The 17,337-nt window shown below is 41.7% G+C and overlaps 1 protein-coding gene across 14 annotated transcripts in view; it reads left to right on the forward strand.

The window, feature by feature from the left end:
* The window catches only part of LOC117539291 (inositol polyphosphate-4-phosphatase type I A-like), a 47,835-nt gene that overhangs the window by 13,251 nt on the left and 17,247 nt on the right, over positions 1 to 17,337 (forward strand). For 10 of the 14 annotated variants that reach the window (XM_034205398.1, XM_034205400.1, XM_034205397.1 and 7 more), the window contains 14 exons: positions 7,124 to 7,351; positions 8,157 to 8,201; positions 8,364 to 8,482; positions 8,729 to 8,845; positions 9,102 to 9,181; positions 9,469 to 9,580; positions 10,050 to 10,140; positions 11,548 to 11,695; positions 13,640 to 13,770; positions 13,917 to 14,021; positions 14,487 to 14,595; positions 15,505 to 15,691; positions 15,803 to 16,018; positions 16,483 to 16,624. In XM_034205398.1, the coding sequence (XP_034061289.1) occupies positions 7,246 to 7,351; positions 8,157 to 8,201; positions 8,364 to 8,482; positions 8,729 to 8,845; positions 9,102 to 9,181; positions 9,469 to 9,580; positions 10,050 to 10,140; positions 11,548 to 11,695; positions 13,640 to 13,770; positions 13,917 to 14,021; positions 14,487 to 14,595; positions 15,505 to 15,691; positions 15,803 to 16,018; positions 16,483 to 16,624 (1,708 nt within the window). In that variant the 5' untranslated portion in view covers positions 7,124 to 7,245. Of the gene's footprint in view, positions 1 to 5,450; positions 5,470 to 7,123; positions 7,352 to 8,156; positions 8,202 to 8,363; positions 8,483 to 8,728; positions 8,846 to 9,101; positions 9,182 to 9,468; positions 9,581 to 10,049; positions 10,141 to 11,547; positions 11,696 to 13,639; positions 13,771 to 13,916; positions 14,022 to 14,486; positions 14,596 to 15,504; positions 15,692 to 15,802; positions 16,019 to 16,482; positions 16,625 to 17,337 lie in introns of those variants that run through there. The other 4 variants (XM_034205402.1, XM_034205401.1, XM_034205396.1 and 1 more) reach the window with 2 other exon arrangements.

Below are 17,337 nucleotides of genomic sequence, written 5' to 3' on the forward strand. Positions count from 1 at the left end.
AGGTCGCAGTGGGCACTCAAGCCCGCATTACAATATAGGCAGGGCCAGTCTGCTGATTGCGTGAAGTACAACAGCGTAAATTAGTCATCTTCCAGCTAAAAAGCATTTAAAATCTGATGAACTCAGTGTGCATCTAGACCGGGTGAAGACAATACCTATTGACGCAGCAACCACTGTAAGTTATATTCTTGTTTAATTAGACTTCTCTGTTTCATTTATTCTACTCTGTATTACATTACATTACATTGCATTTAGCTGACGCTTTTGTCCAAAGCGACTTACAATAAGTACATTCGACCAGGAAGACACAACCTTGAAGAAAACAGAATCATATAAGTACATCAGGTTTCATAGAGCCAAACATTTCAAGTGCTACTCAACTGGCTTTAGATAAGCCAGTCCTTTATTAGTATAAAAGTGCTTCGTTAATAGTTCTAACGCTCGAAGTGGAGTCGAAAGAGATGAGTTTTCAGTTTGCGCCGGAAGATGTGCAAGCTATCTGCCGTCCTGATGTCAATGGGGAGCTCATTCCACCATCTTGGAGCCAGGACAGCAAACCCACGTGTTTTTGCCGATGGGAACTTGGGTCCCCCTCGCAGCGAGGGCGCAGCGAGTCGTTTGGCTGATGCAGAGCGTAGTGCACGCGCTGGGGTGTACGGTTTAACCATGTCCTGGATGTAGGAAGGGCCAGATCCATTCGCAGCATGGTAAGCAAGTACCAGTGTCTTGAAGTGGATTCTAGCAGTTACCGGAAGCCAGTGAAGGGAGCGGAGGAGCGGAGTGGTGTGGGAAAATTTAGGAAGGTTGAAGACCAGACGAGCCGCTGCATTCTGGATGAGCTGCAGAGGTCGGATGGCACATGCAGGTAGACCAGCCAGGAGGGAGTTGCAGTAGTCTAGGCGTGAGATGACGAGAGCCTGGACCAGAACCTGAGTCGCTTTCTGTGTCAGCTGGGGACGTATCTTCCTGATGTTGTAAAGCGTGTATCTGCAGCAACGGGTTGTAGCAGTGATGTTTGCAGTGAAGGACAGGTTGTTATCTAGGGTCACACCCAGATTCCTTGCAGTCTGAGTCGGGGAAACAACTGAGGTGCCGATGTTGATTGTTAGGTCAAGAGTGGGACAATCTTTTCCCGGGAGGAAGAGCAGCTCAGTCTTGTCAAGGTTGAGCTTGAGGTGGTGAGCAGACATCCACTGAGAGATGTCAGCTAGACAGGCAGAGATGCGTGCAACGACCTGGGTCTCTGAGCGGGGAAAGGACAGAATTAATTGGGTGTCATCAGCGTAGCAGTGGTAAGAAAAACCATGCGGGCTAATGACTGATCCCAGCGAGTTTGTGTACAGGGAGAAGAGGAGGGGACCAAGAACAGAGCCCTGAGGGACCCCTGTAGTTAATTGACAAGGGTCGGACTATATAATTGTTCTGTAGTTATTGTAGCTAAAACGGTGCTTTTGAGAGATTTTAAATCTCAGATCTGCTCAAGGGAACCTGTTACACAGGTCGCAGTGGGCACTCAAGCCTGCATTACAATATAGGCAGGGCCAGTCTGCTGATTGCGTGAAGTACAACAGCGTAAATTACTCATCTTCCAGCTAAAAAGCATATAAATACCACATTTAAAATCTGATGAACTCAGTGTGCATCTAGACCGGGTGACGACACTACCTATTGACGCAGCAACCACTGTAAGTTATATTCTTGTTTAATTAGACTTCTCTGTTTCATTTATTCTACTCTGTATAATTGTTCTGTAGTTATTGTAGCTAAAACGGCGCTTTTGAGAGATTTTAAATCTCAGATCTGCTCAAGGGAACCTGTTACACAGGTCGCAGTGGGCACTCAAGCCTGCATTACAATATAGGCAGGGCCAGTCTGCTGATTGCGTGAAGTACAACAGCGTAAATTAGTCATCTTCCAGCTAAAAAGCATTTAAATACCGCAGAACTCAGTGTGCATCTAGACCGGGTGAAGACAATACCTATTGACGCAGCAACCACTGTAAGTTATATTCTTGTTTAATTAGACTTCTCTGTTTCATTTATTCTACTCTGTATAATTGTTCTGTAGTTATTGTAGCTAAAACGGCGCTTTTGAGAGATTTTAAATCTCAGATCTGCTCAAGGGAACCTGTTACACAGGTCGCAGTGGGCACTCAAGCCTGTATTACAATATAGGCAGGGCCAGTCTGCTGTCGCCCATCAGCTGTGAGAACTCAGCAATCAGGCGTCCATTTTAGGTAGCTCTTTCCTGGAGAGTCAGCTTCAGCGTCAGACAGCCGAAGACTGACAAAGACATTGGAGTCCTGCGGGAGTCACGAGGGAGGCAAATCCTACTCTGATTGAGCTATTTACCGCTGGTGTCCTATTTTCTTTTCTTTAGTTTTCTAGCCCCTCATGCTATAATCATGTGTATTTTCTCCATTCCTGTTCATGTGTCTTCTCGCAATTATCACTGGCCCCGTGTATCTCCTAATCGCTATAACCGGCCTGCTCTCGTCTATCCCATATGCTCCACTGAGATCCAACATCTAGTTTCAGGTGGCCTGTGGAACTGCCAGTCAGCTGTTCCTAAGGCTGACTTCATCTCTGGCTATGCTTCCCTGCAGTCCCTGGATTTCCTTGCTCTCACTGAGACCTGGATTACTCCATTCAACACATCCACCCCAGCAGCTCTCTCCACAGCATATTCCTTCTCCCATACACCCAGACCCACTGGCAGAGGTGGTGGCACTGGTCTCCTGCTCTCTCCCAAATTGAGCTTTTCCCTCTTCAAGCTACCTAACTTAACTCCTTTGAATTCCATGCCGTCACAGTAACCCATCCTATACAGTTAACCATTGTTGTTCTCTACCGTCCACCAGGCGCCTTGGGGGATTTCTTGGAGGAATTAGATAATCTCCTCTCACACATCCCCGAAACTGGTCCTCCCGCTGTACTTCTTGGAGACTTCAACCTCCAGACAGGGAAGATAGACAAACTAACATCTCTGTTAACCGCCTTTGCTTTCTCACTGTCTCCTTCCCCACCAACTCATAAAGCTGGCAATGTCCTTGATCTCATATTCTCAAGGAACTGCGCTACTTGTAAACCCGCTCCACACATCCGATCACTTCTTCATTTCATTCTCTCTACCCCTTTCCAAACATAACAAACTAATCTCTTCTCATCCTGCACCTGTCCGCCGTAACCTTAGTTCCTTCTCCCCCTCTACCTTTGCCTCATCGGTGCTCTCAGCCCTCCCTTCCTCTCACTCGTTCCAACTGCTGCCTCCAAACTCTGCTGCAGAAACTCTCCTCTCTACTCTTTCATCCTCTCTGGACTCTCTCTGTCCTCTCACATCTCGGCAGGCTCGTCAGTCCCCTCCTGCTCCCTGGCTAAATGACGCACTGCGTGCTAATAGAACCGTCCTTAGGGCAGCAGAGCGGAAACGGTGGAAATCCAAACACCGTGACGACCTCCTAACCTATCAGGCTCTCCTCTCCTCTTTCTCTGCTTCGATCTCTCAGGCAAAAAGCACTTTCTTTCAAGATAAGATTCAATCTTCCTATTCCAATCCCAAAAAACTATTTTCCATCTTCTCCACCCTCTTGGACCCTCCCAAAGCCCCTCCCCCCTCCTCACTTCTGTCAAGTGACTCTGTTATCCACTTTGAAAAAAAGGTTGATGATATTCGCTCTTCTTTTTCTGACTCACCTTTACTCACCGCTGGGTCACCAGACCCTCCTTCCACCAACACACTAACCTCCTTTTCCCCTCTCTCTCCAAGTGAGGTTCTTACCCTCATTACCTCTGCCCGCCCTACCACCTGTCTTCTGGACCCTATCCCTTCAAACCTCCTTCAGACTATCGCTCCTGATATTCTACCGTTCCTCTCCCATTTCATCAACACTTCTCTAACTTCTGGTCACTTTCCAAACAGTCTCAAGGAGGCAAGAGTAAACCCTCTCCTAAAGAAACCCACTCTCAACCCGTCTGATGTTATAAACTATAGGCCTGTCTCTCTACTCCCGTTCCTGTCTAAAACACTTGAACGCGCTGTCTTTAAACAACTCTCCTGTTATCTCCATCAGAACAACCTTCTGGATCCGCACCAGTCTTGTTTCAAGGCAGGTCACTCCACAGAAACTGCTCTCATTGCTGTCACTGAGGAACTGCACACTGCCAAAGCAGCATCCCTCTCCTCTGTCATCATCCTGTTGGACCTATCTGTTGCATTCGACACGGTGAACCATCAGATCCTCCTTCGCACTCTCCAAAAACTTGGGGTTTCAAGCTCTGCACTTTCCCTCCTCACCTCATACCTCAAAGACCGTACCTACAGGGTAACTTGGAGAGGGTCTGAGTCCGACCCTTGTCAATTAACTACAGGGGTCCCTCAGGGCTCTGTTCTTGGTCCCCTCCTCTTCTCCCTGTACACAAACTCTCTCGGATCAGTCATTAGCCCGCATGGTTTTTCATACCACTGCTACGCTGACGACACCCAATTAATTCTGTCCTTTCCCCGCTCAGAGACCCAGGTCGTCGCACGCATCTCTGCTTGTCTAGCTGACATCTCTCAGTGGATGTCTGCTCATCACCTCAAGCTCAACCTTGACAAGACTGAGCTGCTCTTCCTCCCGGGAAAAGATTGTCCCACTCTTGACCTGACTATCAACATCGGCACCTCAGTTGTTTCCCCGACTCAGACTGCAAGGAATCTGGGTGTGATCCTAGATAACAACCTGTCCTTCACTGCAAACATCGCTGCTACAACCCGTTGCTGCAGATACACGCTTTACAACATCAGGAAGATACGTCCCCAGCTGACACAGAAAGCGACGCAGGTTCTGGTCCAGGCTCTCGTCATCTCACGCCTAGACTACTGCAACTCCCTCCTGGCTGGTCTACCTGCATGTGCCATCCGACCTCTGCAGCTCACCCAGAATGCAGCGGCTCGTTTGGTCTTCAACCTTCCTAAATGTTCACACACCACTCCGCTCCTCCGCTCCCTCCACTGGCTACCGGTAACTGCTAGAATCCACTTCAAGACACTGGTACTTGCTTACCATGCTGCGAATGGATCTGGCCCTTCGTACATCCAGGACATGGTTAAACTGTATACCCCAGCGCGTGCACTACGCTCTGCATCAGCCAAACGACTCGCTGCACCCTCGTTGCGAGGGGGACCCAAGTTCCCATCAGCAAAAACACGTGGGTTTGCTGTCCTGGCTCCAAAATGGTGGAATGAGCTCCCCATTGACATCAGGACAGCAGATAGCTTACACACCTTCCGGCGCAGACTGAAAACTCATCTCTTTCGACTTCACCTCGAGCGATATAATTATTAACAAAGCACTTATATACTAATAAAGGACTGGCTTATCTAAAGCCAGTTGAGTAGCACTTGAAATGTTTGGCTCTATGAAACCTGATGTACTTATATGATTCTGTTTTCTTCAAGGTTGTGTCTTCCTGGTCGAATGTACTTATTGTAAGTCGCTTTGGATAAAAGCGTCAGCTAAATGCAATGTAATGTAATGTAATGTATAAGCATGCAAGGTTGAGTAGTTACATTTAATGTTAATGGACAGGTCAATGTGCATAGGTAAATAACTCTATACATGGATAAAGAGAAACTAATAGAAGTGAGGAAGGCAAGACATTTCTTAGCTAAAAACATATCAGAATGAAGGCATATTCAGGGTTAAATCCCTTTTAACTCTAGCTGACACACTAACCTATCTTGTAAAAATCATAATCTATTAACCTTATACCTGTCCTGCCCTTTTCAGTAAGCTATCATTTAATTTTTGAACTGCTTTCTGTTTACATGCCAGTGTCACCGCTCAGCAACACTTCAGCGATTAGCTAAAAGGCCCTTCAGGCTGATGACTGAGTGTCTGTGGGGCTTCCAGCACTGTCACAGCTCATGCTGTTGCACAAACAACTTGATTTTCCCTTCAGTGCATGCTTTTACATTTTCCCCCTGCATTTTTACATTTCAGTCGATCCCAGTTTTGTTGTTTCAGGCAGGAACAAGCAAGTAAACATGTTTAACAAATACATGCACAGATTCTTTACGCAGATAACTGCAACATTGGAGCTCTCCTTTATATCAGGCAGTTTTTCCTCCATTTAATTAGTTCACATGTATCTGAGCTGACCAAAGTGGGCCATGTATCACATATATGGGGCGTCAAACACTAACCCAGAACCACAAATAAAATTAGATCACTCTGTGGGTCTGTTTTTAAAAAGGAGAACAAAAAACAAATCAATGTTCTACTAATTTTGAGAATCACATTGAATGTATGCCAACTCTCTGGCATGAGCTATTAACAACATTGACCAGAATCTATTTAACACATTTTCTACGATAAAAAGAGCACAAATGTACCAAAAATAGACCTATATGTATCTAGACCATTGTCAGATACTGTCCCATTGCCGCAAATAGGCTAATTGCTCTTCAAAAAATGGGACAGAGAGAACGAAAGAGTGGGACAGGATAAAGCCTTCATGCAGGTATGGAGGGAGACGATTACGATGAAATTGAGCAAAATACATTTAGATTTGGGAATATAAACTGTTTTCTGTTGAAAATAACTGGCAAGGGAGGAAGATGGCGAGAGATGGACGTAAAGACAAAAAAGAGTGAAGGACATGAGGAGGCAGAGATGCAGAAACACAAAAAATAATGCGGAGGACCTAAGGAAAAACCTACAGTCTCTTAGCAACATCATGATATGCTGAGAACAAACAGCCACATAAAATGCAAATTCTAAGTTGTATATGGGATGACACACACACACACACACACACACACACACACACACACACACACACACGGATGCAAATCAACAAACTGCTGAAGCAAGAAACTTTTTTATTTTCTGAACATTACACGTGCTGATGTTCAGAGCACTGAAGGAGGCAGAAGATGCTCAGCATCACACATGCCCTCTCTTTCACAGTCTATTCATTTTTTAGTTTTTGTTTAACTTCACAAAATGTTTAGGTTGCTGAGGGGATTAAGCAAATGTTAACCTAATAACATCACCTGAAAACCTGCTTGATTGATTTAAAAAAAGAAGAATGTTTGACTTCATGCCGTTTAAATCTAATGTTCTCTCTCTTATTCATAGAGGACACACTGCTTTCTGGAGCAGCCGTGGATCTGCTCAGGAAGAGGGGCACCTCACATGGGAGTGTGTGACCGTGTGTGTGAGGGTGTGTGTTCAGGCCTCCTGCCTCTTCCCGGACAGGCATGGCGGGGGTCCGGAAGCACGGCTCCAGGACCCAGAGGCCGTGGTCGGTGTACCGGGCCAGCACCTTCGAGCTGTCCAACGAGATGATCGGACTCGCTCTCGCTGGTGAGGAGCAGCATCTCAAAATGAAATTGTGTCTAACCAAATATCAAAAACACAAATGTATTTACATTTGTAAATCTAAAGAGAAAAGTAGCACATTCTACAGATACATTTTTGTCTTGTGCCTGAAGTCTTATTATATTTTAAATTAGATATATATACGTTTTTACATTTAATTAATGCGTCAACATCTATAAAGTTCATGAACTAATCTGTTTATAGTCACTATCGCTTAATGGCTTGGAGATGTTGTTAAAGGATTATACACACCACTAATAAACAATACCACAAACTAAAAACTATGTAAATGCCTTTGAGTAAACAAAAAAGCATAATTTCAATTAACTTTCATAATTGAACACTATCAAGGGATGGCCAGTGTTAAAAAAAGAGCCTTGCTTTTCTCTCAGCCACTTGCATCACTACATTTCAAATGACTCTCACAAATGCAGAGTATTAAAGTTGTAGGTCACCTCTTCAACCACACTGAACCACCCTGAAGCAGACCATAATGAGTCCAGAGGACCGTGATGTAATGTTATATACGTTAACGTATCCCATTAGATATTCCAGTTAGTTTAAGAGTCTGCACTGCTTATAGCTCAGAGGAGAATTCTAAACAAATCAAAGTGTGACGAATCGTTTCTCTTTTCAACATGGTGGTCTAATTGCTATCATATATGAACCCGTGCTGCACCGAATTACATTTAGGGTACTGTATCTGCAGCTCTTGAGAAGTCTTTAAAAAGTCCGATTTATTTCCAAATGTTTTCTTTAATATCTAAAGTTTTGTGACTTTCATTTCCAGGAAACAGTCAGGACCCAGATGAGCCTGTGCTTGAGTTCAGCGTGGGTGAGTAACATTCAAACAACTTTAAGATGATGAGAGCAACTTCAAATCCTCAACATTAAAAGAAGTCATATAAAGTGCATCATGTATTTCTTCTGAAAAATGATGGCACACAGTTGCAATTTATGTTCACGCCTCTTGGCTCATGCAGTGTTTCTCCTCCAGTGTGCACAGAGCTGCTGACTCCGGCTCTGGACAGAAAACCAAACAGCTTTGTAGCAGTGAGCTGCACCACCCCCCCGCAGGCCTTCTGGTCCAAACACGCCCAGACTGAGGTCATAGAGGTCAGACTCTTTGGACGCCTAATCCACCTTATGTCTTAAAGTCACAGGGATTTGGTCAAAATGTCGAGAGAGTTGATTTGATCCACCTACACCTCCTTTATGTTTGTTGTTCATAACCAGGCAGGATAAAAACATTTCTAGCATAAGCAGTTGAATAAAAAGTAATATTCTGAAGGGATTTGAAAATGAACTTTGAATGAAACTGAGGGTTTAATAATGCTGATGTGTTGCTGCCTCGCTCCACAGGGCACCAGTAACCCCATCTTCCTCAGCAGCATCGCCTTCTTCCAGGAGTCCAACATCAACCAGCAAACGCAGGTGAAACTCGCCGTGTACGACGTGAAGGACCGCTCGCAGGGCACGGTATGAAGAGGCACCTCTTTACTCACATGGACCTTACATGTAATGTTTAACAATGGGAAAGATGCATTTCAGACATAAGTGTCACAGGTATCAAAAACTCTGATGTTTTGCTACACAATACAAATGTTAGTACAGTTTATGCTCAGCAAAATGATACATTAACTTGTCCGTTTTCTGGAGGTCAAACTAGTTTAGACGAGATAAGGAAACATCTGAATATGAACATATGAATAATGTTTGTTTTCTGGCTCTTCAGATGTACATGCTGGGCTCGGCACTTTTTCCTGTTAAGGAGTTGTTGCAAGAGAAGACCCACAGGTTACAGCTGGAACTGAGGTAACACACACACACACACACACACACACACACACACACACACACACACACACACACACACACACACACTCTGACATTGAAACTGTTATTTGATTCATCATTCCAAATCTACTTGTTTTGGTACTTCTGCTTTATATCCTTGTTGATTTATTATCTTAGTTTTCTTCCCCTTTTTTTTTGCATATCATGGAGTAAACAATTCATTATTTAAATTAATTTACAAAAAACTAGAAATACTTTTATCTCATTTCTATCCATACACATTGTACCGGTGTTTTATTGGACAGATCAGCGGAGAACGAGCGTGTGGGGAACATCACCGTGGCTGCCTGGCAGATGGAGGACAGAGCAGACCAGAGGGTGTCGACCGGCTGGCTGCCAGACGGCATCAACGGGCGGGTGAGGGACACGGTCCTCCTGGAGCATTCGGTCAAATATTTCAATTCTGTATTTAAAGAAAAAACATTGTCATCTGTTGAGGGTAAATATCAAATAAACACTCATCATTAAACCTCAGCTAGATTCATTTCTGACTGCTGGCCCTATATGCCTGAAAGACAACAGACCAGATGATACTTTGTCATTTCAGTTTATTTACTAGTGAGTCGTATTTCCGGCAGTTGATGGCTATCGTCTCTCGACTAATGTGACAAATGTGTTTCCTGTTTGTCTGTGTTTATGTGTAGTGCTTTATAATTCAACAAAAGACACTTAGCCTTGTATATGTTGTGATAAAGTTGTCACACAGCCCCACAGGGCAGTGAAAGGACATGTGTGTGTGGATGAGGTTTGTGAGTGTAGGCCTAAAGGCTGATAAAGGTGTTTGGTGACTCTCTGTGTAACACCTGGTCATGTGTGTGTCCTGCAGACGGTGCTGCCGGTCGATGAGAGCCTCACAGAGTCGATGGGAGTCAGAATCAAGTACGCCTCGCTATGCAAAGACCCCCTGCTGCGCTCAGGTATGACACTTTTCTATTTTCATCCACATGGATCTTATGCGGTAATTTTACCTAAAATTGTGCTCACAAATGTAGGATTGTGTTGTTTAGGTTTAATAAAATATTTGGATGCAGAATTTGCTTTATGCATTCCCAAGCCTGAGAGAGTTTGAATTCTCCAACTCCCCTCTTAAAAGAAAAAAAAGATTTATTTCCTCTAACAATTACAAGTACAAATAAAACAAAAACACTATAAATCTTTCCATCTTTATTCCTACTACTGCTAGTCTATTCCATATTTTAAATACCCATTTGGGTCTAAATATTTCAGCGAGTTTACGAAAAAGCCTCACAACAATTTCTGAAATATATAGACACGAATGAGTAATAAAACATATGGAATAGAATAGGGAGGGATGAAACCCTCTTTAATGGTCACACATGCAGAGCACACAGCACACACAGTGACATGTGTTCTCTGCTTTTAACCCATCCTAGTACCAGGAGTCTAGTACTAGGAGCAGTGGGCAGCTATTGCACAGCGCCCGGGGCGCAATGGGAGTGAGGGCGGAAGTGGGGTGTCCGGTGCCTTGCTCAAGGGCACCACGGCAGGGCCCAGGAGGTGAACTGGGACCTCTCCAAGTAGAAGTCCACACTCCATATTTAGGTCTGTTCGGGGACTTGAACCGGCGACCCTACGGCTCACAGTCCAATCCCCTACTGACTGAGCCACTGCCGGATAAACTAGTTGTAGAAACTTCAGACATTTGGTAAAACAGTAGTTGAAAACAAATAGTAATTATGACCCAAACGTTTTCAAAAGAGGTAAAATGACATGTTATTTCCTCACAGACAAGAGGACAGCTATAACAACATCCAAGCAATAATCCCCAAATTCATGTATTTTGAGAAAGGACCTTAAATCTGTATTTAGCGAAGGTTTCATTTGTACGATCCCACACTGTAGAAATCGGAACACTAAAATATAGATGAGTAGGCTATACATTGTATTACAAGACGTTTTTTTTCCTCTCTTCCTGTCCTCCACCTCTGTCGCCTGCATGGCTCCTTGTTTACCGATCCATCAGACCACCAATCCTGTTATCCAGCTGAAATATATTGATTGTCTCCAGTGAGTGGGACAGATCTGTTTACCTCGGAGATAGATTGCACATCCAAGAATAACACTAATGTGAAATGTCTGAGAGGGTACAATAACATATGTATAGGATCTATTTTGGTGTGTGTGTTGGTTTCATGAGGTTTTCTACTCCATCTAAAACGTGTTTAAAGGAGAGCAGCTCTGTTAATAAACACATATTATTGAATCTAAAGATAAAATATATGTTTGTCTGCGGAACTAGAACAATATCATAAGAAGAGTCATCGTAATCTATTCAACACTAATTTCATTTCCAATGTTTTCAGTGTTTGGAGGCACGATGTCCAGGATGTACCGCTTCCCCTCGACTGATGGGAACCACCTCCGGGTGCTGGAGCAAATGGCAGAGAGCGTCCTCTCGTTAAACATCCCCCGACAGTTTGTCAAACTGCTGCTGGAGGAGGACGCAGCCAGGTACTAACACACATTTACATGTCTAAACAATTAACTAAGAGCTACGTGGTTGGCAAGGATATTCCATTTACTGTCACCAGAAAAACAAAGGCAAGTTTATTTATAGAGCACATTTCAAAAACAAGGTGCTTTACAATAAAGCCTTTGACACAGTGCAACAGAAACACATTATAAGATGACCCTTAGATGCATAAGTGGGTATTTTTTGACCCGGTGAGGTGGTTTTCTTGAAGTGTCTTTGTAATTACATTTTTTTATCATTTCATATTCCAGCTATTCCTCAAAAAACCTCTTTTGGATATCATGCCATTCAAATTTTAAATTTACATTTTAAGAAATTGTAGTTTTTGTATTACTACCCCAAGCTTCCACAATTGGGTCAAAAATGACCCGCATGCATTTTCTATGGAATTTTTTTTTCTTCTTCAAAATATAAAAAAAATGTCTAAAATTATAAATAGTGAAAAATTAAATATAAAATATTTCTAGTGTGAACCAAAATATAATACTAAATATTATAAACGTGATTTTTCTTAACCAAAATGACAAAAATGGCATAAAAACACATTATTCTAATACGGCTCCTTTTTGAGCCACTTATGGAAGAGTGTAGTCACCTAAGGGTTAAAACATTCAAAAGTCATTCAAAAGCCAATCAAATAAAAAACAAGCTAAAAATGAATAAAACGGGTAGAAAATACCAGAAAGGGTTTCAGTACAGTGTAAGATATGATTTGATATAAAACATTCCTTAGTGTTGATTTTATAAAGAGGTAATAATAATTTGTTATATTTATTATAGCGCTTTTGCAGAGCTCAAAGCGCTTTACAAATACAGACATGTAACGGTCATGTACTGTGGACTAGTGCTGCTCAATTAATCGTATTTTAATCTCGATTACGATTATGGCTTGCAACGATTACGAAAACAACGTAATCGAAATAAAACGATTATTTTTTTATTATTACTTTTTTTTTTTTTATATATAATTTTTTTTGTTGGTTTTTCAGTTGAATTATACTGAACTGTTAAAAACTTACTGTTGAAATTTTTTTTCTCCAATAAATTGATGTTTTCAAAGTAAATGGATAATCGTGATGTCAATTATTGACCCAAATAATCGAGATTATGATTTTTGCCATAATCGAGCAGCCCTAGTCTTCAGTACAGGTGGCAATATCGTCGCCTGCCTGCGCTCATCTCTGAAACCAGACCATGTAAACAGGCTGGTGTTTCTTGCAAAACATCTTTAAGAGATGACACGAGCAGCCCTACCAGCATTTGCCATGGTGGCCAAAACATTTTAATTTGGACCATGATGGTGGGCCAGACTTTAATGTTTAACTGAGTGGAATATGTTGAATATGTTTTACCAAAATGTTGGCTATATGTTAAGGGGTTTTCAGTAGGTTGTGACAGTGCACTGCAACATGTTTGTTGATCTTGTTTATTAGTATTTATTATTTTGATATTATTTATTTAAATGTAAACATGAATGTATAATTTATTTTATTTTATTTTGTATTGGTATTTCAGTTGATTACCCTGAACGTGTAATTCAACAGTTAAAAAGTTCAAATTATTATTTGTTTTAAAGTACAATAAATGGATGTTTTCAAAGTCAATGAATAATAGCATTTAATAATTGCAATTACAATTATTGACCCAAATAATCGAGATTATGATTTTTGCCATAATCGAGCAGCCCTACTGTGGGCCATACCCACAGGAGCAAATTCAGGTGAAGTGTCTTCCAACAGCTTTACAGACGCAGCGGCGGGTTTCGAACTGGTGCAACAGACCTGCAGTTTTCTTCGAGTGTGTTCCAGATATAGAAACTCTAAGTGAAAAGCAGAAACAAGCCAGAGAAGATCTGTGGTTTTTGCTTGAAAAAGAGTCATTTGAAATGCATCTTCAGAAGTCTCATATCACTTGCTCTGCAGGGTGTGTGAGCTGGAGGAGCTGGGAGAGCTGTCCCCCTGCTGGGAGAATCTTCGGAGACAGATTGTCTCTCAGTACCAGTCCATAATACTCGCGTACCAGGAAACACTGTCGGACCTCAACAACTACAGAGGTTAGGTTACTTCTTCGTAGCCTTTGATAAAACAGTAATATCATTTTAAAACAAGCTACAGCTATTTCCCTGATCTGTTTGCCACATATCATTCTTTTTCCATGCTCTTGTTTTTGTGTGTACCCATCCTTTGTTGTCTACGTCAGGTCCCTCGTTCAAAGCCAGCAACCTGAAGGCGGAGAGGAAGCTCGAGTTCATGCCAACCAACCTCCACGTTCAGAGGATGAGGGTGCAGGATCAGCTGGGCTTCGGTGAGACCTAAATCCCCCATGATAACATGGAGAAGCAAATCTAAAAACCAGCATCACAATACATAAATCACAACCTTATCTATTGCTAAGCAGGTTCACACCTACAATGCATTTAGTTTGGTGAATCATTTACTATTTATGTCTTTATTCATATTTATGTGTAAATTATATTTCACACATTTTTATTAACAGTTTTGAATTTTTACTTAACTTCCTATGTTTGTGTTAACATTTTTACACTATTTATTTTATATTTGATTGCATATTCTTTACTATTTCATGTTTTTTTTATTGTACATTTTTACTTTGGCTCATATGCTTATATTTGTATTCCATTTTCTGTTTATATTTTTACTTTACAGTGCAACTGTCTTAATACTACATAAATAAAAAGAGCCATTTTTACACAAAATAAATGACTAAATATGTATTTAAGATATTAATAAAACCTAATTTCCTCTCCAGAACACACGTACGATGTGATAACGATCGGAGCGCCGGCGGCTCACTGCCAGGGTTTTAAAAACAGCGGTTTGAGGAAACTCGTCCAGAGGTTTGAGGAGGCCAAGAAACAGTAAGTTTGGGGGGGAAAGAGTTAAAAATGTACCAATATTGAACATTTAGTAGAAACATTTAATTATTATTTGCATGTTTTTTCCCCTTAATCGCAATGATTTCCTCTCTTATTCTATTTACTTAAATATTTTCAAATTTTAAAAACATTTGCTCCATAATGAATTATTTTGTGTGAATGATGTATCTTTTTGTTGGTTTGGCTACCCTGAAGTCTTCTTTACATACAAAAACTCCACAAATGCATTGTTTCTTCAACTATTGCATTATTCATTTCTTTGGCTTCCTCTTAATTTTCTTTTTGTTACTTTTATTGATCAGCGTATATGAGGAGGAATGGTGAGTTGTTGCATTGCTTTGCTTGTTCTCATTTGTTTGTACACAGTGTTTCTCACTGCTTTGCACCAACACAACAAACACATTCACTGTATATGTAACAAAGTTTCATAATTGTCAAAGCTTTTGGAGGAACTGTCGGTAGGTTTAAACTGAATGAATGTGATCTGCACATAATAATGTCACGTGATGCATTTGGCATTAACAGTATTGAAAGTAGCTTCAATGTATGTTGCAATGCACACTGAGACATTGTGTAACACAGGACACAAAGTTTGTTGAAAGAACGCTCATTTTATATATTCAGAAAACATAAAGCCAACATCAAAGCATTAATACAAATGGTCTATCTGAATTTATAAATTGAAAGGAATCACCCCTAGTCTCGTTTATTGCAATGTCTCTGTGTTTATCTGAAGTCCTTACTTAAGCCACCATAGGCATGTGCATGCTAATGCTATGTTGTTAGTTTAAAGGGCATTTGTGTTATTTTTACAGTTTATAGAGGAGAGGGTCATCAGCATACTTAGGAAAAGCCATTCTGCTAAAAAACACGTGTCTTTGTTTTCTTAAGCAGCGCCCTCTCCAGCTCGCAATCCATCGTCTACATTCCCCAGGACATAGTCAGAGCCAAAGAGATCATCGCCCACATCAACACGCTGAAGACGCAGGTCAGCTACTACGCAGAGAGGCTGTCCCGAGCCGCAAAAGACCGATCTGCCAGCGGACTGCAGAGGACGCTCGCTATTCTGGCTGATAAGGTACTTTACAACATCTGTCATTCATGAGCACTTAAAGGAACACTTAAACATCATCAATATCACTCGTCTTGTGGTGCCATCTATTGCCATTATATTGTCTTTCCCAATCAGACACGTCAGTTGGTGACCGTCTGCGACTGTAAGCTGCTGGCTTCAGCCATTCAGGCCCTGAACGCAGCGCGGCCCGAGTACATCGCCTCCAAAGCGTCTCCCTCCGCCGACTCGGAACAAGTAGTCCTGCGCAACGACCAGGACACGCTGCTCGCCAAGTGGAGTGGCAGCAACAGCCGTTCCTCGCTGCACGTGGACTGGCATGAAGAGGAGTGGGTGAGTTCATTAGGAATTACCACAACCAAAGGATTTATTTGTATATGTTATTCACATAACAGTCACTTAATGAGTATCTTCATTTGTCAATGCACAAGAACATGCATATTTTTTTGTTTTCATCCAATATCCATGTATTGGGTTTAAAAACTTGTATTGTAAACGACTTTTATAACACAAAAAGAAAGTATGAACTATTAAACATAGTTGTAAATGTGACATCATTAGTTCAAACCACCGATGTTTTGCCCAGGCAAAAGCTCTAGGCTTGCATTACATAAAATCTTAGTCCAGCAAAAATGGAGACGTGCTCCGTGATTTGCATAATGATGTGATTCATCTCATCGCTCATGCATCTTCTATCCCATCTAGCGCTGTTCTTCTCTCTGGTGTAATTACTCCATTAGCCTTTCTTGCACAGCTCTGAAAAATGGATGACGATGCTCTTGTCCGTCCCGTTTCAGGAGAAGGTTTGGGTGAATGTGGATAAATCTCTGGAGTGCATCATCCAGCGCGTGGACAAGCTGCTGCAGAAGGAGAGGAGGCCGAGCGTCGGCAGTCAGGACAGTACACACACTGAGCTGCAGGCTGGGGCCAGCAAGAAAGGTAACTCAATGTCCTTTTTCTATTTGTGTAGTAATTCATTTTTTAGGCTGAAAAATATTTTGCATGGTTTTATGACAATCTTATCCTTATAGGTTAAATCTCTCTCTTTTTCTGGAGATTCCTTTGCTTTATGGTTTGATTATGCAACAAAAAGTATATTTAAAAATAAATTCAGATTAGCAACGCATCACTTAAAGTTTTTATGCAAGCCAAACTATTATCTGAAGTCATTAAAGTTTGTATTTTATTCGCATTTGTTTTATTTTGCTTGCTCAGTAATATGTTTTATTTGTAATAATGTGTTAACATAAATCAAGTAAGTAAAAAAAGAACAAAATAGCTCAAAGATTAATTAAACAACACATTATCAAAAAAAGTCTAAAAAATAAAATAAAAATGTATATTATGGTGCATTTCCACTACAGCGTGGTTAAAGCGTGCAGTGCCGTGCCCGGCCCGTTTTTGGTTGCGTTTCCACTTGGCGTAGTTCCGGCTAGCGGGTACTTTTTCACAGTTTTCTGGCTCTCCAAAATCGAGGTTCTTTCCGGGCCAACAACCGAGCTGAGTATGCTAAACTAGTGAGAGAATCGCTGGCAACTAAAACAAAATGAACATATTTGACCGTGATTTAATTGTAATACACGTTTCAAAATGATGCCAAAGTAACAACATACTGATACCGGTTAGTAAAAACCATGAATTAATGCTTTGAC

This window comes from Gymnodraco acuticeps, unplaced genomic scaffold, assembly GCF_902827175.1.
Source record: "Gymnodraco acuticeps unplaced genomic scaffold, fGymAcu1.1, whole genome shotgun sequence".
In the NCBI taxonomy this organism is placed as follows: domain Eukaryota; kingdom Metazoa; phylum Chordata; class Actinopteri; order Perciformes; family Bathydraconidae; genus Gymnodraco; species Gymnodraco acuticeps.